The sequence below is a fragment of the Alexandromys fortis genome, unplaced genomic scaffold, assembly GCF_014885135.2.
Source record: "Alexandromys fortis isolate MF-2015 unplaced genomic scaffold, M_Fortis_MF-2015_v1.1 scaffold_207, whole genome shotgun sequence".
Lineage (NCBI taxonomy): Eukaryota > Metazoa > Chordata > Mammalia > Rodentia > Cricetidae > Alexandromys > Alexandromys fortis.
Genome location: NW_026068106.1, coordinates 2,084,700 through 2,106,149, shown reverse-complemented (window position 1 = coordinate 2,106,149; position 21,450 = coordinate 2,084,700). Strand labels below are relative to the sequence as shown.

The following is a 21,450-nucleotide window of genomic DNA, read 5'->3' as shown; positions in this document are numbered from 1 at the left end:
ATAACATCTTGATTCAGGTTGAAATGAAGTTGCTTGTGTCTGTGTCAGCTGGTATTTACAGTCCTGCTTTGTTTATTGATGTTCTGAGGAAGCATCATTAGGTGCTTTTGTTACCATGTTTTCCTCATAGCTTTCCTGCACACAAATGCAGATGCTGGGCCGGGCGGTGGTGGCGCACGCCTTTAATCCCAGCACTCGGGAGGCAGTGGCAGGCAGATCTTTGTGAGTTCGAGACCAGCCTGGTCTACAGAGCTAGTTCCAGGACAGGCCCCAAAACCACAGAGAAACCCTGTCTCGAAAAACCAAAAACCAAAACAAAACAACAACAACAACAAAAACCAAATGCAGATGCTGCAGCTTAACTATGCATTGTGCCTACTTCATGCAAGTAGGAGATGAGGAAAACATGACATGCATGAAGCTGGTGCCACTGTAATGAAGCACACTGTTTTACAAGGAGCTCTTTATTTTATAAGCAAGAATAATAACCATCAACAGCATAAAAAAGTATAGGAATAGTATAATATAATAAGCAGATCAATGCAATTTAAATGAACTATTATTAAATCTAGATTGTACATGTTTGTGTTAGGCTTTTTATTGCATTTTAACACTGTGTTATTGTATGACAGTTTAATAATTTGTGTAGCAAGTTGCAGTTATTTCACTTCCCATTCCATTCGTTCATCCTCCCCCAATGGCAGCATAGTAGGTTTATATGCACCAGCAACACCACAGATATGTGTGGTGTGTACTGTGATACATCCTTACAGACATGACAAGAAGTTTTCAGCACCAGTGCAGTCTATGGGACTACTGATATAGATGTGAACTGTTGTGGGTAGATGTCTTGTCAAGCGCTGCATCCAAAGAGGCTCAATCGTAGATGTCTATGCGAAGTCTATGGATATAGACAGAATGAAATAAACAATAGTCATGTCTTCCTCTGTGTTCTAAAAAAAAAAGAACAGAATAAAGGTGGTGGTTAAAAAATTTAACAGGATGTCTTTCTGGTCATTCTAGCGCCCATCTCTGAATTTATGCATTCTTCCAATGCTTTATAACTTGCCTATTCTGATGCTAAGCTGTGGTGTTGCCCTCTGATGGTCAAACCCTGGTACTGAAAGAAGAACACTGAAATTGGAAACTTGCATGAAATTGTGAACTCAGTTCAGCAGTAGGCACTTGGTTATTTAAAGAGTGCACACAGTGTGTAGGTTTTAATACAATGACAAACCCACTGAAAACGAGTCTGCGGGAGGTTCAGATTTCAGAAGCAACAAAAATCTGCCTCTCCAAATGAGAAAGCTATCATCTCATAGATGGTAGGACAAATGCCATTCATTCTCTGGACAGACGATGCTGCTGGAACTAAATTCTGACCCTGGCGTGTCTTGTCTAGTATGTTCGAGAGCTGCTGTGAAGAAACACCCATACCGATGAATGCACAGTAACAGGAGCAACAAGATGATCAATCTCTTATTGAGTGTTTGGCATATAGCTTCAATATTCATTTCTTTTATCTAAAAGATAGGGTACATCACCATTAATTTTCTATGGAGAAAACAGATTAAGAGGGAATGCTACTTTTCCAAAGGTCCTTTCAAACTGGTGAAAAACCTCATGCACGTAACCAACACCCTTCAGGAGGCATGCTGTCTTTGGTACCTTAACTCAGGCTTTCACGACTCTGCTCTGATTATAGAGCCCTGCCGTGCTGGAGGGGTAGGCTGACAATATCCATTATCATACACTTCCTGGGCTGAAGACTCAGAGGCACAAGCATTTTCATAGTAGTGGCATCCCTGGGGATATGGACAATCCGTAGAGTCTGGGGCTGAGCCTCTGCAGGCTAGTACTTGGTAACTAGTCCAGTGTGGTTAAGCCCCTGAGTTGCTGAGCCTGGATTGAGTATCTGTGAAATGAATGATGTGGTGCTTTTCCTTTTAACTCTAAAGATTGTCTAAAGTAGCTGGTGAGGAAGAGGATTTGAACTCACTCAAAATTCTCTGTCCTTTTTATGATCGTGCTCACAGAATCACAAATTCTTTCATTTTGTTTCTCATATGCTTCTTAAATATGGCATGTCTACTTTTTATTTATTTTATTTTATTTTATTTTATTTGAGTTACGAGACAGATTCTCTGTGTAGCTCTGGCTGTTCTGGAACTTGGTTTGTAGATTAGGCTGTCTTCGAACTCAGATATCTGCTTGCCTCTGCCTCCCAAGTTCTGGGATTAAAAGATTGTGCCATTACACTTGGCTTGCACATCTATTTTATCTGTATAATCACTGAGCCATTATGGGCCCCATAATCTCCTGAATAGCGTGCTCTCATGATCTCTAAGGGCTCCGACTTGACATTTATCCTCTGCAGTCCATGTTCTACCCATTTGCCAGGAGTCTCTATACCAAGCACCCACTTGCCTCTTCCTCACCATGCACACCCTATACAGCAGTGGTTCTCAACTTCCCTAATGCTGTGACCTTCTAAAGGATTTCATCATGCTGTGGTGACCCCTCCCCATCATAAAATTATTTTCATTGCTACTTTATAACTGGAATTTTTCTACTGTTATGAATTGTAATTCAAATATCTTACATGCAGGATGGTCTTAGGCAGTTCCCATGAAAGGGTCACTCAGTCCCCATTGGGGCCACCATCCCACAGGTCGAGAAACATTGCTCTAAAGGATTATCATCTTCAGTGAGAAACAGCCCAGGAGTCTGCCTTCATCTACCTTCTGTGCTTCTCCAGCTCCCTGTTCTCCACTTCCTCCCCCTTGCCTCACTTCCACCTCTCTACCTATTCTAACTACACTATATGCATTGTACAACCTTTTTCCTATCCTGGCTATTACTTGTTTTAATATCCCCTCTCCCTTTTATGTGGTCAATTATATATATTTTTTCATTTTATTCCTGAATCAGAGTCTTAATATATAACCTAAGCCAGTGTTGACTTTGTTAGACCCTGGTTTCAACCTTCCCGGTTCCAGGGCTATACCTAGATGTACACCTGTATGCTTAGCTTTCCTTGGTGAGTTTAAACTCATCAGTTCAGATATCATTCCCAGAAAGTTTATTCTCTCCTCGGTAACCCCAGTCTCTCCTGAGCCTTTCTCTGCCTCAGAGCCTCTCTAATTTAGCTGACCTGAAGTACTGTAATTAGATTCCTCATACATGCACTTCCTTACCATAGTCACTGACTTGAAGAAAGGAACTACTCCAAATTCGTCTCTATCTTCCTAGTGCAATCGAGTAGCCACTATGAATGTCAAAAAAGATTGTGCTACCACAGCTGTCCTAAAAGGCCAGGAAACCCTTTTCTTCTGGTGAACAATAGTGAGCACAGAGACCTGCAGCTGCTCCAGATTTCCGGTGAACAATAGTGAAGGCACATCTGCAGCTGCTCCAGATGTGGAGGATAAGCTATAACTGAGTGCTCACCTCTAAATAAGACACTTCCTTAAATAAATAACACACTTCCTGTAAGACTGGAGAAACACCGTGGGAGAGAGGACAGAAAGTATGTAGGAGCCAGACAGGGAGGGGAGGCATAAGATGCCACCTTCAGGCATGATGCAGTCACTGCATTCCTGAACTCACAGCAGCTGCAGTTAACCTGCACTGAACCTGCATCCGCACAGCCAGGATGGCCCATTAGCCATCAGTTATGGCGGAAGATGGTGTCATGAGTTCTTATCCCTCTCTGTTTAACTATTGGAAACTGAAAGATTCTGGAAGAGGGGGAGTCCTTGTCTTGGGTTTTGGGCTCACTGATGAGTGTACCAAGTTCCAGGGAAAAGTACTGAACTTATGGCTGAACAGTCACCGTTGACCAATCTCAGTGGGTCACCAGACAAAATAAAAAGACTCAGATGTGGGAAAAGGATTCGTAGTGATGGAAGGGTCTTGAGAGGGTGGGAGATGAAGGTAATTTATTAGAATGCATCTTATTCATGCATGAAGATGTCAAGGAGCAAAGTAATTTTTAAAAACAAATTCCTCTTTTGAACTTAGAAGCATTCATGACCTAAGTAAATATACTTAGTTTATGTCATGCTCTGAATATATGTTTACTGTATATTACAGTGTTTATATATGTATATAATTGTAAACTTATATACATATATATATACACATATATACAATTAACTTATCAAAGATCACAGCTCTTCTTCACCCTGAAAAGAATCAAACTTCAAACTGTGGGCATTTAAAGAAAGGACACGGGGCTGAAGGGATGGCTCAGTGGTTAAAAGCACACACTGATCTTGCAGAAGACCCAAGTTAAGTTCCCAGCACCAACACTGGGAACAACCTATAACCTCAGCTCCAAAATCGTCTCATGCCCTCTTCTGGCATCTGCAAGTGCCACCCACCCACTCACGTAATTAAACCAAATCTTTAAAGAAAGGATAACATGAAATCCTTGTGGGTATTGCTATAGAATAGTGACTTTCAACCTTTCTAATGCTGTGACCCTTTAATATAGTTCCTAATGTTGTGGTGACCCCAATCATAAAATTATTTTATTACTACACCATAACTGTAATTTTGCCACTGTTATGGATTATAAAGCGAATATCTGATCTGCCCCGTCAAAGGGGCTGAGACCCACTGGTTGAGAACCACTGCTGTAGAGGCTTTGGCTTGAAAGCAGTGTGGGTGATCCGCATGTGCCTGTGGTTGAAGCCTGCAGCATGGGGAAGAAGTAAGATTGGGGCAACGAAAGTTCTGCCCTGTGCTTCCATTAGTGATTCTTCCATGTGGTGTAAACTATTGTCCTCCATTGTCAAACCAAACCCTTGATGGGAAGAGACATATTTCATAAGAAAGTATAAGGGGTGTAAAGACTTTTGCTGATACTGTGAGTGACCTTGCTTATAAATACTGGTCATCTATACTATATATTTATAGTCCTTTTTATTATTAAGGACATTTAAAATGACAATTCGAAAAGCGTCAACTGCTGCTGGACTTGCGGTGTAAGAATTATGTTATGATGTTTTCTCTTATTTCCAGTGCACATCATAGTGCATATCTAGAAGCTTACGTTTTTATGACCTCTTGCAGAAATCCAATCTGTGTTTCCAAAAGTTGGGAGCCTTGGTGGAAGAACAGACATCACCATTACAGGAGATTTCTTTGACTCTTCTGCTCAGGTTACCATTGCAGGTAATTATGTTAAAATGGATGTAAATGGTTCAGTTTTAAATGCTATAGGAGTTTCTATCTCTAATGACCCAAGACTGTGAAGGGAAGCTTTCTTACATTTTTTAAATTTATTTATTAAAGATTTCTGTCTCTTCCCTGCCACCGCCTCCCATTTCCCTCCCCCTCCCCCAGTCAAGTCCCCCTCCCTCATCAGCCCAAAGAGCAATCAGGTTTCCCTGCCCTGTGGGAAGTCCAAGGACCACCCACCTCCATCCAGGTCTCGTAAGGTGAGCATCCAAACTGCCTAGGCTCCCACAAAGCCAAGTACGTGCAGTAGGATCAAATACCCATAAACATTCGTCTGCTTTTTAATTAATTAATTAATTTGTTGTGTGCGTGTCTCTTTGTGTGCATGTGTATCTGCAGGTGTATTTAAGAACTTTACAAATTCTCCTTAGGCATCCCATGTGACATTAGACGTGTGTCTCCCAGGAAGATTGAGTGCACTACCAGGGCTCCAGGAAGAGGAGCAAGGCTCACTGCTCCTCAGGCTGGTAAGGAAGTCACCACGGCTGCTCAGTGATCTCTCCACTGTCATGCTTTGTCCCAACAATCTGGAGAGCAGAAGGAAACATGTTGACTGGATCCCTAATGCCGGGGCAAAGCCTTTCCTATCAGGGACTATCTCAGACTCATTGAGTCGCAAATGGCACTAGATTCCTAGCCCTAGCCACATGTCTAAATGATAGACTCCAGGCAGAATAGAACTGCCACCAAGACACGGCAGCTCTTGGACGGAATCCCCAAACTGACGCTCTGCATTTGGTAGGAAGGGTGCATGTGTGTTGGCCGAGGAGACAGGAGCAGTGGAGCATGCTCTTTTGTGCTCCTAGCAGCAGCAGTAGGTAGGTCAGTGAGTAGGGCGTGCTGGGGTATATTTCAATGCTGTTTATTTCCCCTGTGGGCCTTTGCCCGCTGATATCACAGATGGGGATATGCGGTGACATGGCCACCCGCATCTGCCTCCAATAGACAGAAACGGAGGAGGCAAGGCAGCAGGTTCCACCTGTCCTTCTTAGTATGAAGCGCCCATATTTTAGCATGAGAGACTCTAGTGCAGTTAAGCATAAGGAAGGTTGGCAAGTTGCTCTGCAGAGAATGACAGTCCGATGCTGTGCATAAGGCACTGACCTAATGTTTAAAGATGTAGTGAGCCAATTCCAAAGGCTCGGCACCTGTAAGCAAAGCTGCCCTGCAAGAGCAAAGCCTTTCTAAAGATGGGCCTTTGCTGTGTGGAGACACATAGAATGCTCTGGCTGGAGAATTCTGCAGCACCCAGATCCCCAGTGTTTACTTGAGGAGAGCTCCCATCCCAGGAGACAAAGGTACTGAAACAAGTAATACAAAGAGTTTCCTGCAGCAGGAAGCAGGAGCCAGTTCCCTTGTTGAGCGTTTGCTGCTTAAGCTGCTTCAGCCGTGGTAGGATCGTTTCCGGAAAGCAGCTGTTTGAGTTAGTGATGTCCTTTATGAAAGCTTTTGAGGTTTGCCCCATGGAAGTGGGGCAAAACTCCACGCAAAGCGGTACTGCTCCAACATTTCTGATTCTTGTCCTCAGAAGACAGGACGACATTAACATCTATTGAGTAGACATCAGGGATGCAGCCCATCCTGCAGTGTACAGCACAGTCCAGCAACAGAGCTGCCCAGAGTAAAATAGCAATAGTGTGGAGGATGAGAATCCCAAAGTTACAGGAACATTCTTAACATGCTCCTAAGTCTCTGCTTTTCCCTTATTTACTGTTTATCTTTGGGCTCAACGAGGATCAACATTGGTAGTTTATAATAATAGTTATCATGGATATCCTTTATTGAGTCCTCACTCTCTCTCCACATCCTTTCAGCTGTTGTATATTTCTAGTTCTTATTGACCCTGTTTTGATGTATGAGTGAACGGGGACCCAGGGCATTGAAAAACGCTCCTAAACTTCATACCTAGTAAAGGGTGGAGCAAGAATCTGAATGATCAGTCAAGATGACTATCCAATATTGATCAAAATTAGTTTCCAGTATCAAAGCCCATATGCCTTTTGACTTAAGGTTTTCTTAATATAAAGTGCACATTAATAAATACAGCATCATTTAAATGTCACATAATTAAATTGTGCCACTGATTGGCTTTGTGTGCAGGTCAATAAATTGAAATCATGATACTTGAAAATTTTAAGGGCTGGCAATTTTTCTAGGAAAAGGAAATTTTATGGAATCGAATTTGCAGGCTGAATCAGGGCTTTAAGGACACTGAAGGTCATGTCCAATTTCAGAAGTCACAAAGTCAGGCCACACCACAGCTTATTATTGCACAGATCACATCTTCTGAACAACAGCATTTTTCCTTCATGTCCTCTCCAAGACTTTGCTTTCTTCTGTGGCATGGCTGCTGAAAGGCTCCCTAGTCTCCTCTGTCCTCTGAGAGCATCTCTCTTTAATGTTTAATCTCTCATTAAGTTCTCTTTCCAAGAGACTAAATTCTACTGGGAGAGTATCTATCTATCTATCTATCTATCTATCTATCTATCTATCTATCTATCTATCTATCATCTATCTATCATCTATCTTATCTATCTATCTATCTATCTATCATCTATCTTCTAACTCTCCCTATTATCTATCTATCTATCTATCTATCTATCTATCTATCTATCTATCTATCAATCATCTATCTTCTAACTCTCCCTATTATCTATCTATCTATCTATCTATCTATCTATCTATCTATCTATCTATCTTCTTTCCAGAAACTTCCTAGTAACTACAGACTCTCTCTTAGGACTCTCTCATCTTGGTTTCTGGCGACACACTTTCATAAATAACACCCACAGTGCTTTTCACTCTGTGATTCAAGAAGGATCCTTGTGAGGAGAAACACCACTTGGTTTTGGGGTGTACATGTCTTACAGGCAATAGAGGACTTCTTTTTGAAGTTGGAGATTCTGTGGAGGATGTAGAGCTGACCAAAGCCACCCCAGGGTACAGGTGGCAGATAGTCCCCAATGCCAGTTCTCCATCTGGATTTTGGTCAAAGGAAGGGCGACCTTTCAGGTATGTTGCAGCTAAAGTGGGAATCCATATCAAAAGTCTTCCGACTAACTCAGGCAAGCTAGGACACAGGGAATTGTGCAGTGATATTTCTAGGGGATCATTTGTCACATGAGCCAGTAACAACTGGGGTGTTTTGACAGTGTTCTCAGCTGGTGTTGGTCATTCTAGTGTTCATAAGACCTTTTGTAGCTCTACAGTCAAATATGGACCAATGTGTAAAACCCATATTTCCTGTAGCTCTAAATCTGCTTTGGAGATAAGTGGTCTTCTCAGTCAAGCCTCCACATCGTCCTGTGCTGTGGCCATGACCTCCTGAGAATTATAAATTGCAAAGGGATTTGTGGATGTATAGAGGCTGACAAACTGAGACTGTGCAGGTGTGATTGCTTTCTCTAGTCTCATCAGAATAATCATATGGTTTAAGTGTCAGTTTTTTTGCTTGTCATTTCTATAATGAGCAAACACAAGGACTTCTGTATGTTGGCTCAGTGGCCCTGGCCTTGTTTGCTCTCACCTGACTCTCTGTTTCTCTGTGTTCCAGAGCACGGCTCAGCGGGTTCTTTGTGGCTCCAGAGACAAACAATTACACCTTCTGGATCCAGGCAGATAGCCCAGCTTCCTTGTATTTCAGTTTCTCAGAGGAGCCAAGGACTAAGGTACTCGCCCTCCTCTGGGTGGCCTTTCCTTTGTTCATGGCCCTTTGCCCTTGAAAGAAGAAAGGATCAGAGAGAAAGATTTTCTGTTCTATAGTTGTAAGACACCACTGAAAAGCAATTTGGAGGACTATAATAGTATTGTGAGCCTAGCATTATGCTACAGTTTACAACCTCGCTTATTATTTTTATCTCTGTGAAATATGCACAATTCCACTCTGCGTTGAAGGATTGTATGGCCTGTTTGGGACCACTTGAATAATAAGAGAAGTATCCACCAATCAAAATCCGATTGGTTTGACTCTCTAATTCAACCTGTGCCTTTTCCACTATATTTGGGTTAACATCATGTAGGAAGCTTCCCCCCACCCCCCAGCCTTGTACTGTTGCCCGAGGTTTCTGTCCCACCCAGTCCCACAGCCATTCAGTCCCAAAGACACACATAGAGGCTTATGTTAACTATAAACTGGTTGGCCTATTAGCTCAGTCTTCTTATTAACTCGTATAACTTACATTAACCCATAATTCTTGTCTGTGTTAACCACGTGGCTTGGTAGCTTTTATCAGCGAGGCCTTCTCATCTTGCTTCTTCTATGTCTGGATGAGGACTGCAGATTGAGCCTTTTCTCTCCCCAGAATTCTTCGGTTCTGGATGTCCCACTTATACTTCCTGCTTGGCTACTGGCCAATCAGCAGTTTATTAAAGCAATACAAGTGACAAGTCTTTACAGGATACAAGACCATTGTCCCACAGCATTGTACTTTTAGAAATCAGCCAACATCCACTTGTGCCTTTGACAAAGACTCATGATGCTCTTAGTATGCTCTCAGAAATCCATTTGCTGGTTGGAGAAAGACACGGGTTTTGATGAGCTGGGGCCATTCTAGGTCTTTCACGCATTTAATGTTATCTTTCCACCGCATCACACAGACATAGGGTGTGAGGGCAGGGGCTGCTCCTAAACACATAGCCACAGGGCCAAAGTCAATGGGCTAAGTTGTAGGAAAAGTGCGGACCACTTGAAAATGTAACGTTGGTAGGTTTTGAAATGCTCATTGTCTGAGAACAAAGATGCATGGGAAATTCACAGTGCTGAACGTGACTGGCTATTCGGGCACAGGTAGATGTGGCCTCTGTTGGAGTTGGCACTGCTGATTGGTTCGACTCTTGGGAGCGGAACTGGAATGAAGGAAACTGGCAACAGAAGACGACTAAGCTTGAACTACGGGGTGGTGCCAAGTACTACTTGGAAGCAGAGCAGCTTGGGATCGCCCCCAGCAGGGGGATGAGAATTGGGGTCCAGATCCACAACACCTGGCTGAATCCTGATGTGGTCAACACATACCTTCTGGAGAAACACCAGATCCGAGCCCGAGCCCAGAGACTTCCAGAAATACAGGTCTGTGTGCCATGAAAATAAGCCATGGGTAGAGAGGAGTCTCCCTCAGTAGAAGGGCAGCTGGCTGAGAGTAAGAAAGCCTGAGATGCATTTACATACACAGGATATAGGGTCATAAATTTTAAAATTATTTTCTTGTTTTTATTTTTTAAACATTTTTGTTTATGTGTTTATATTGATTTCTGAAATATTTAAATTCTTGGTAAGTCTTTAAAATTTTTTAGATTTATTTTATGTATGATTATTTTGCCTGAATATATATGTCTGTTTACCATATGTGTGCTTGGTGTCTGTGTAGGACAGAAGAGGGTGTGGGTTTCCCTGGAACTGGAGACTGAAGTTATAGACAGTTGTGAACCACTACATGGGTGATTGGGATGGGACCCAGGTCCTCTAAATGAGTAGCCAGTGCTTAACTTTCCAGTCTCAGGTCTTTTCTTTGTTGAGAACTTATTCCTCCAAGTACAGATAAGGTCATTTACAAACACACGCGCGCGCGCGCGCACACACACACACACACACACACACACACACACACACACTCCACCATAGCTTTTTGACCCGTTCTGAGCTTACTCACCGATGTGTTGTGTTTATATGTCTAATCTGTCAATATGTGCTCCACGTCTTTGCTGAGAAACTTCCATATACTTTCTGTTGTCTCTTTTTCTATGCAGAGGCAATCAATGTAGACCCCACTTTCTACAGCTTCTAGTTTAATAGTGACATGGACATAAAGACCCACTGAGAAAAGTAGAGAAGTGTGAGTGATTCATGAGTCCCATCTCAGGACAAAAGCATGATGTGCTCAGTCGAGGACATCTGCTGGGAGCGGAGTAGACATGGAATGAGTCCCCGTGCCATGTGCTGGCTTCTGCCTCTCAGGCCTCTCATTCGAGGCAGCATTTTGAGGGAAGGTCCAAAAATGAGATGTGCTGTGGCCGCCTTTACATCACATCCTCTCGAAAGTGTGGTGTGCCTTGGCTCCTTTACATTATGTACTATTGGAAAAGCAACACAAATAAGTAGAAAATCCCTCATTCATGTCATTCCAAAAAAAGCTTCATTTGTTGGTGACACTGTTTTCCAGAGGTTTCTACATCATGTATATTTAGAAATCTGAAACTAATAAAATGGAAACAGCATGTGGAGGAGCTGTGCTCTGTTCCTAGTCAAACCCTCTGACTCTGGACCCTGCACATCAGTGAATTTTGTCTCTCAACTTTTCAGATGTTGAATGTGTCAGCTACAGGAAGCTTTTTTCTTGCTTGGAACAATGTGTCTAGCCAGCCAGTTCCTGCCAATGCTACAGCCCAACAGGTGAGAGTCTCCTTCCAATAACAAAGGTGAGCATGGGAGTTTAAGGCCTGACTTTTGAAAGACTGCCCTTTTATTCATTTTAATAGATCCAAACCACCATTGAGGAGCTGCTTGCAGTAAAATGCCATCTGGAACCCGTTTCAGCTCACATATTGCTCCGACTTGGATTTGAGCAAGGTGTCTCCTGGGTTGACCAGCTCTGGTCCTTTTATCTATCACTGTTTTCCTCTTCTTTCTTACTTTTTAAAAAATATTTATTTATTTATTATTTATACAATATTCTGTCTGTGTGTATGCCTGAAGGCCAGAAGAGGGCGTCAGACCTTTTTACAGATGGTTGTGAGCCACCATGTGGTTGCTGGGAATTGAACTCAGGACCTTTGGAAGAGCAGGCAATGCTCTTAACCATCAAGCCATCTCTCCAGCCCCCCTCTTCTTTCTTAAAACATAGGAACAATCCCTGTTTCCTGCCCAGATTGTTAGTAGAGTCAGATAGAAGCAGGATCCTGGGTCTGGATGGAGTGACCACTAGAGTAGCTGTGCATGCAGGAGGAAATGGTTGGGATACATGTCAGTCTAAAGCAGTCTTCTGGGTAGTTCAGTGGAGAGAAACACTGTCCAGAGAGTTTCTTCTAAACGTAGAGAGTAGACATGGCAATGGTAACTTTGAAAAAAATCTTGTTTAGTTCAAAATGAAAATTCCTATCAATGGTTTGTTGTGTGTGTGCTGATGGAGGTCAAGCAGCAAAGCATTGCAGATGCCCCACAGGAATTCTTCAGCCAAGTCATACTAATGTCCTTTTAATTAAAAAAAATTGAGACAAGTTCTCACTAAGTTGTTCATATTAGCTTTGAACTTGTGACCCTCCTGTCCCTGATTCCCGAGTAGCTGGGACTGCAAGCATGCACCACCACTTCTAGCTCATACAAGAGAATTAGTATAAAATAATGTAGGCAAGGAATTCTTTTTTCTTCTTTTATTTATCCCTTTGTTTTTACATCTTAACAAAACTTTTCTCTTCTTCCCTCTTCCCAATTCCTCACCCCATTTCCCCTCTACTCCCACCAACCACTCTTCCTCCACTGTTTCTTTTTAGATATAGGCAAGTCTTCCACGGATATCAGCTAGCCAAGGTATATCAAGTTGAAGAAATTCTTAAACTCTGCTAATGTGCTTTATTGCCCTCCCCAGTTAATGGACAACACATTCTGAAACTATTCTTGAAGTGAACTAAAGTCTTATTGAGGGGCTAGGGAAATGGTTAAGAGTATTCACTACTCCTGCGCAGGACTCAGGCTCAGTTCCCAGCACCCATCCCAGTTCCAGGTGATCTGATACTCCCCTTTGATGGACACCCATTGTCTCCCACATGCCCACGGTGCACTCCATACACTCAGGCACACATACACATAAAATAAGAAAATAAAGCATTCCTTTTTCCATTGACCTTCCTTCTCTTTTGCTTCTCACTATTTTTTCCTGGCACATAGAGAAAATGGTATTATGTTCTTTAGTAGCCAGAAAGGAGTTCTCATAGCTAGAGCCTTCCAATTGGAGGGTGCTAGACCTCTGGGCTCTTCCCATCTCTCCATAGGCTGAGAGGCCGATGTCACTGTTTTTATTTTGTACACATACTATCTTGTTGCATAGCTAGGTCTATGTTCCTATTTATTTGGATTATATACAGGCCTGGAAGGTTCCAGCTCTGATGGGGTCCTCACCAGTTCAACTGAGCCCTTCTGTGGCAGATTCAGCCTCGGTCAACTTCGACACCTTATCCTTTACCCCTCAGCTGATAAAAATGGCTATCAGCTGGATCAGTACCCATATGTGAGTATCTATCTTCATGCTTCCGGGCTTGGCACGTTGGGAGGAGCTGGCATTATTTTCTGGATTTGACACTAAAATGACAGAAACACAAGGAAATGATGTAATTTGCCCGGTGCATTTTGAGCTGAAATTTGACATTTCTTAGCAGCTTCTCTGGGCCCCTACTTGTAACCTAAGAATGTTACTGTTAGCAAGAAGACCTATGGACATTTTTATTTATTTAAATATTTTATTTGCTCTTTACTCTTGAGAAATAGTGCAAATCTTGCAGACAGACTCTGGTTTTGAACACTGATTCACATCTGTGTGTTCTTAATATTTTACTTAAGTATGACATGTCTTAATTGTCTCATCTCTGAAACAGTTAATGTGGCCCAGTGCTCAGGAATAGGGTGAAGGTTAATATAGTAAGATGTTTTGCATCAGTGAGGACCCAGCTGTGGGTAGTTACTATTATCATTATTGCAACAATGTAAATAATCAATGGATCAGCTGATATACCCACTCCCCTTGCATTTACTTAATTTTTAAAGAATTTTATACATGAGTACTGCATTTCCATAAATGTCACCCTCCCCTTTCCCCTTCCAACTCTTGTGTTCCCCTATTTCCTCTCAAATTCATATTATATTCCTTTAACTATAACACACACACACACACACACACACACACACACACACACACCCTGGAGATTAGAACAGAAGGAGGGCTAGTGCAGATTAAATGACTCACTGAAGGCCCACAGAGGCCTGGGTTAAAGCAGGCATTTTATAACTGACATACTTTAAAATCCTTATTGCTGAACACAGTGCTTAGACGTTGAAAAGTCTCACTTTGAATACCATTTCCATTTGGCCTCAGAGAAAGCAGTTACTGTGTTATTTCCTGATTTGGCTTAAGGAGTAAAGAATAATGCTCTGTGCTTCCGGCTAGACTGAAAGCCTGAGGAAGGCAGGACCTAGATTCATGTACAGCGTGCAGCAAGATCTGCAGAGGCAGACTCTTGTCACACGGTGTCTGAATCGCAGCTTCTGGCAGTGTTGAACTGAAGGGCATATTTGGTATCCACAGCTGTGCACTGCATACAGAAGCCACATGAACAGGACCCTGACGATGACTGTTTCTTTTGTATTTGGCTTCCAAAATGTCACAAAGAATACCACTTGCGACTGGAGTCTCACGGAACCTCACCCTGAGAGGTAGCAATGGTGGGGAGGTGTGGGTGGATTCTGCCTATTTGGTGGGGGGGGGGGCGAGGATTGCTGTCTTAGAGACTGTGGCCCACAGAGATACTGAGTATTTCATTTGGGTGTCAGATTCTAACTTGAGACTTTGAAATTTTTTGACCTGACAAAGCAGTTTTGACAAGAGATATGGTTATGAGTATAAAGGAACCCGGCAGGACACTGGCATCATATTAGGGACAGAACTTTTAAGATGAGGAGAACTGAAACTCAGAGACTCTGCACTTCACTGAAGTGCATTCAGCAAGTGGTTCTGTAATAAATTGAAGATACCCTGGTCCATTGATTCTGTTCCCTGTCCAGACATTTCTCATTGCTCTGAAGTTATTTTAAAGCTCAATGAGTCGGTGATACGGGAATACCCAGGATGATTAGAGACTGGCATGTACTCTATCTATTCAAGATGCAAAATTGCATTGTTATTTGAAAGTGCTGCTGATACCCAGTGTCACGAATGAATGACTGACTTGAGATGTGACTCACCAGTGTTGTCGATGAAAGTAGTCTGACCCCAGGTGTGAGGGGCTGTCTGGTCCCAGTCTTAAGGAGGAGGCCCGGAGACTTTACCCAGAGGCTCCTCCCGTTCTGCTTTGGCAGCTGGCAGTTCACTTGCATTAACCTCTGGGACACATGTGTTCGTCGCTCTGAGGATCTCCCATCTACTCTGGCAAACACACCACTGCTGGTTCAGCGGATTGACATTCTTCCTGTGGCCCCGAAGGCAGGCCTGCTCTATCTGGATGAAATTATTCTTGCAGATACAAGCATAACAGGTGATTGTCACATCTGCTGTTCTCTTGGGCCTGCTTGTCAAATGCCTGTCTCAAAGTTCCACACTAGATGTTGTTTTTCTTTTCTGAAGGAGAGGATGGATGGCTTTCTCCTGCCTGCCATAGTTTGAAGGCAAATGGGGTTGGCCTTGTGCACATTTCCTTCTATGTCTCTCCAACTAATTGCCCTTCCTTCCTTCCTTCCTTCCTTCCTTCCTTCCTTCCTTCCTTCCTTCTTTCCTTCCTTTTCTTTTTCCCTCCCTCCCTTTCTCCATCCCTCCCTTCCTCCTTCTCTCCCTCTCTTTATCTCTTTTGTTTATCTCACTATTTTATCTTGCCTTTTGTGCTTGTACTATTATGCCCTCGCTTTACTACCGTCTGAATATTTGTTTTTCTCCTCTATAAAGCGATTGTAATAAAGAGCCAGCATCAGCACTGAGCCACTGCTAATCATTTGCTCTGGCACACTTGCAAAATGATGCTGTTCAGACGCACGTTGAGATGACCGACTGAATTTGCTGGTGTCTGAGACAACTGGCCAGGAAACTTTTGTAGTCCCAAGTACCGCCCAGATGTTCAGAGAGCCAAGGCAGCCAGTATTTCACAGACTTAAACATATAGTTTGGGAGACTCTAGACTAGATAACAGGTGCCGCTTCATTTCTCCTCTCTCCATTGCACGCCGTTCTGCTCCTCCATACCCTGGAAACCAAGGACCCAATGTTTTTTCTTGCCACCCTCACTTTTTACTGCAAAGCTCTGTCGACCTAGAATCATCTGGAAGAGAAAGATGACATATGGAGGGACGGGCGGGGACAAGGATGAAGACTGGGAGAGGGGAAGCAGTTGTCTTCCTTTGTCAGTTTGCTCTGCGGACACCAACTCCCCCACCCTGACTTTTAGTTAACGAAAAGATCAACTATGTAAATGAACTCACTCATCATGATTAACAGTATGTATATCTGATCCATATATTATGTACTTATTCTGCTTCACAGTCTGTGGAAGTTCTTTGTGTCTATTATGGTAGCGTTCATTATTTATTAGTATTTTATTGTTATTATTGATGTTTTCATAATCATCATTATCATTATTTCATGTAGTTCTCAAGAGCACCTGAGATGGTCCTGTCGCCTCTATTCTATGTATGGGAAAATCAGGCTAAGAGGGGTTATTCTCAAAGCCTTTCTCTCTCCCAGTGCATACAACTGGGATATGGTGACAGACTGGAACCCAAAGTTTTCTAACACCATCTCTTTAGAGAGCGCATAATCATATTGAGCAACTGCTCTGTGCCAGTGTTGCAGTTAAGAACCGGGCATGCAGGACCAGGCACCATGCCATATGCCTTTAAACTCAACACTGGAGAGGGCGAGACAGGAAGACCTGTGTGAGGTCAAGGATAACCTGGTCTGCATAGTGAGTTCCAGGATATTTAGGGCTACACATGAGACCATGTCTCAAAGCAATAAAGCAAGCAAGCAAGCAAGCAAGCAAGCAAGCAAGCAAGCAAGCAAGCAAGCAAAAACAAACAATAAAAGAAGTAGTCATTCAAAACGAATAAGACAAGGCTATCACTACCCTTGAACTCTTTGTAATCTGCACCGTAAGTAATGTGTTGAGGAAAAGCTGTCTTACCCAGCAGGAAGACAAAAGGATATTGAAATGTTCAGTGGTCATTAAAGTCAGCAGCCTTCCTGAATTACCTACCAGGAAGATTTCCATCCATCCCACATGCTGTGATTGTCACTTTAGACACAAGAAAGCTGAGCATTGCGGAGCTTATGTTGGTTAGCAGAGTGGCTGTCCGAGGAAAGTGGGAAACCCTGGATTTGAACTAACACATTTCTGTACACATATCACTTCACCCTGAATAAGCGCTGTTTGTGATGAGAGCCTAGGCCATTCCTCAGGTGGATGGCGTTCCTAGGGGGGATTTTCTGTGTGTCACTAAGGTTTCCACAGGCTGTGGGAAGGAAGGGGTACCTGTCACCCACACATAGAGTGAAGGGGTGTTACAAGAGGTGTTTGGCTGGTGGGGGCTGGATGATCATTGCTGCGGAGTTTATCCTCATGTCCGTACACTGCTGCATTTTCCTCCTGGTAATCAGTTGAATGTTGTCCTCCTGTGCCCTTCTTCTGGAGCTTTTCCGATGTAGTAGATGGGTAGGCATCTAGATTTCATGTGTGCACGGAGAACTCTGTGACTCATCATCTTCAGCCAGAATCTTCCGCTTTACAAGCCTCCATCTTGAGTTATTTGGTACTAATTGGATCATTGGTCTCTAGTTTCTCAAGCTAATCCTGCAACAGCCCGCCCAGGTGGGAACCTGGTGGAGTCAGTCTCGGTGGTGGGATTCTCTCCAGTCTACAGCATAGCATTCTTGTTGGCGGGCTGTGGTTCAGAGCTTCCTCTCATCACTGCACGGTAAGGAAGTAGTTTTCCTACACGGATGTCCTCAGTATCCACAGCTGGCTACGAAGCACACAGGTGCAGCCCTTATGGAGGTGGCGAAACTCCCTGCTGTACTGTTCAGAGCCATGGTCTTATGTCAAGTTATGTTACACCAGACTCAGATGGAGGTTTGGTGTAGAGACAAATGGCTGGGACGTGGTAGTTTGGGGTCTGAAAATTTGAATTTTCTATGACCTAATGGTGCTGACTTAGCTGAGAGCTACATGTAGGAGCCTATTTCTATTTAATTTATTTTTTGATGGTTTGTTATGTTTCTCAGAGTAAACACTGTTTTCCATTTATTCCCCTCATTGCAGTCCCGGCATATTGATCTTGTTGGAATTCCTTCAGTTTAAGGAACAAAAACAGGCATTTCTGAGAACTCACCAGCAGATGGCACTAGAGCACCACAAGCGTGGCTACATAGTTGTGACTTATGTCTAAGGGTAGTTTACAACGCAGTCTCCTTGAAGATCAGCCTCCTTGAAGTCTGAGGACCACATGCATGCTACCCTTTTAAATTTCACTTAAACTTTGCAGGATCAACAGAACTGAAATTCTCTGTCTTGTATGTGCACTGTATATATACATGTTTGTGTATACATATATATCATATACACATGCATACAAAATAGTGCCGTATTGGATGACTCTCAGCTATTAACTACGAAATGATAAAAGCTAGTTTGAGTTACTGTGTACAGTACACTCAGAGGGCTCCTGATGACCTTCCTCTCTGACTTTACATTAACTCCCCGGGCTCCTCTGGAAGCCTGTGACCACGCTGGTAAAGAGGATGGTTCTGTCTAGAACACGCCTTTCAAAGAACACCAATCCCATTCATAATCTAAAGACATCCTCAAAGGTTTAACGTCCTAAAGCCATATCCATGGGACTTGGATTTCAACAAGTGATTTCTGTCTTTGTGAGGGGACACAACTAGTCAGCTCATGGCAGCGATTGGACAGTTCATGCCATAGTTATTTGGGTCATTTGTTTATCAAAAGAAGGGCTGTGCTGGCACTGGGTTTATATATAAGAAGTTAGTGAGGTGGGGTAGATGCTCCAGCAGCAGTGTGCTGGGGAGACACTGAGGGACCAGGGCACATTGACCCGGAGTATGCAAATGAGGCTCTAGACAGCCATCTCTTCTCTGAGCCAGAAATGGGGGTGGCATAATTGCTTGTTGCTCTGGACCCCTGTATTCGCAGGATCAATGTTAATATCATGTTTTTAAGGAACCTTCGATTTATACCACACTGATCCTGCTGTGGTGGGAAAAGGGCATCCAGTAGTTGCGATGTTGACCTCAAAGCATAGAAGCATAGGAGTGAGGCATCTTTGTAAATAGCTGGGTTTTGTCGGCATCACACATTCTAACGACTGTGGTGGCTAACACTTTGCTTTTGATGTGCTGCAGCTATGTGTCCGCTGAGGGGACAGGAGAAGGATCTGAACTGATTGAGGTGACAGCACAGAGACTCCAGAGGACCAGCCCGCCTTTAGGAGGACACTTCTTCCTCCAACTCTTTGATACAGTGATACCTGGTAAGGGGCTACTAGAGTATGGTGGCAGAAGTCACAAAATAATCCCACACTAGTTCAGAATCATGAATAATAAAGGGTTATTTACTTAGGGGAGACTTACAGATCACTGTCCTAGATAACAGTCCTCTGCACAAACGGGGAATAGGAACAGAGTCTAGTATCTGGAAGTGAGAAACAAGGGAGCGAGCACACGCTTTGCAGCTGCATTTATAGTATAAGAAACCATGCCCAAGTGTGCTGTTATCTTAAAGACTCTTGGCTGAAGGTGCGGAATGTGCTCACACGGCAAGGGTACAAAGATTCTCATGTCCATGCTGGGGATACATAAGGTAAACATCAGACTGGGAGTTCCACAGTTAAGGTGACAGGTCCGAAATGACTGTTTTAAGATTACAGACCTGAGAAGGGATGGATTGTTCAATTCCAGCCTTCTCAATTTGTAGATGAGGAAAGTGAGCGAATTGGCTTCCCGAGAATTATCACAACTTGGAGACTTAGAGCTATGGAGGTTTTGTTCTTAGTTCTGGAGTCTGAAGCCCCATGTGAAGGTGTGAGTAGGGCCCCGACTGTCCGTGCCCTAGGGGATAATGTGTTGGCTGTCCTCCTTAGTCCCGGCTGATGCTGCCAATCCTCAAGTGAAGCTGCGATGCTTTACCCTGTGTCTGTGGTCATGGCCTGTTTTTCCTTTGTCTCAAAACCTCCTCTGCCTTGGTCTTGAAGGATCCACAAGAATTTACTGCACGATTCATGATAAACTCTTCCCCTCACATCTTCAACTTGACCATGTCTTCTGTCAACATGAGATAACATTTATTCTTTGGCCTTGCAAAGGGTTAAGAGGACACGGTCACATCGCTTTTTTATTGTGGGGGTTGGGATTCAGCCAGCCACACTGAAGCTTCCCTGAAGTTCTTAAAAATAATCGATGACAGGGTCTAGATGTGAACCTGGGTATTTCAGGTTCAAATTCATCCTCTCTCTGACATTTCCTAGCCCAAAGCTCCTTGTACCCGTGTCTTCAGAGTTAAATGTAGTGGCAATCATTTTGCTATTAAGCATTTAGCAGTCACCCAAGTTTGAGATTATGGACACAATTAGCACAGTGCTTTAAGAGCTTCGATAATATAGACTTTTAACAAAGCACAGAATATGAGAAGAGACAGCAATATTGTTCAATAATCTTATTGATAAATACTGGCAGAAGTGCGTGGCTTCAGAAGCAAGGCTCAGAGGCATTTAGGAAAGCTGTGTGCGTAGGTGATACTTCCCAAATCTTTTTTTTTTTTTCCTGAGAAAGGCTCTTCCTGGGTGAGAGGCACATAGGGGCATTTTGACTATAATGGGATAGCATAGAAAAAGCTGAAGACACCTTGGTTACTGGAGCCTGGTAAATGGGCCAGTGTCCACAGCGCCTTTGTCTCTATGGCATGAACCACCACCAGGCTCTGCTTCTCACAAATGAGAGCTTATCTGCAGAGGTCCTTTCCTGCTATCAGATACAACCTGATGCTTGTCACATTACTGCCGGCAGAGTCACCGAGGGAAGCCAGCCTTAGCCCAACTTTTTGAAATGAGTACAGACCCCCAATTATGTGCAAATGTAGAGCAATGCTTTTTAATTATGGGACCGCTGTTGGCCTTGTGAAACACAGTGGCACTTTATTAACCCTTCAGGGCAGCGTGGCATTCAAGAGGAAGGCTCTGGAGCAGGTGGACGGCAGCCTGAATTTTAATCCAAACCTGCCTCCCTGGCTTGGCAAGCTTTTGAATACCGTTAGGGTTCATTTTCTTCATCCCTCAGGTAGGCATGGAGGTGCCCTAAATGGCCCACCTCGCGGTGCTGTTGGGACCAGCTAATGAAATGGAAACTTTGGGTAAAGTGTGAAGCACAGAGATTTGTTATTTCTCCGTGGGGATGCGGAGCGGGGAAGCAGGTGGCTGGGCTTAGAGGAGATTCTAATAGAGAGAGCA

At 43.4% G+C, this 21,450-nt stretch overlaps 1 protein-coding gene across 5 annotated transcripts in view; it reads left to right on the top strand.

The window, feature by feature from the left end:
- Window positions 1-21,450, top strand: part of Pkhd1 (PKHD1 ciliary IPT domain containing fibrocystin/polyductin) — a 438,845-nt gene that overhangs the window by 34,437 nt on the left and 382,958 nt on the right. For 4 of the 5 annotated variants that reach the window (XM_050124100.1, XM_050124101.1, XM_050124097.1 and 1 more), the window contains exons 13-23: window positions 5,619-5,714; window positions 8,118-8,259; window positions 8,801-8,915; window positions 10,034-10,312; window positions 11,543-11,632; window positions 11,719-11,809; window positions 13,321-13,463; window positions 14,535-14,662; window positions 15,305-15,480; window positions 17,766-17,904; window positions 19,352-19,479. In XM_050124100.1, coding sequence (XP_049980057.1) covers window positions 5,619-5,714; window positions 8,118-8,259; window positions 8,801-8,915; window positions 10,034-10,312; window positions 11,543-11,632; window positions 11,719-11,809; window positions 13,321-13,463; window positions 14,535-14,662; window positions 15,305-15,480; window positions 17,766-17,904; window positions 19,352-19,479 — 1,527 coding nt within the window. Of the gene's footprint in view, window positions 1-5,079; window positions 5,182-5,618; window positions 5,715-8,117; window positions 8,260-8,800; window positions 8,916-10,033; window positions 10,313-11,542; window positions 11,633-11,718; window positions 11,810-13,320; window positions 13,464-14,534; window positions 14,663-15,304; window positions 15,481-17,765; window positions 17,905-19,351; window positions 19,480-21,450 lie in introns of all 5 variants that reach the window. The other variant, XM_050124099.1, reaches the window with a different exon arrangement.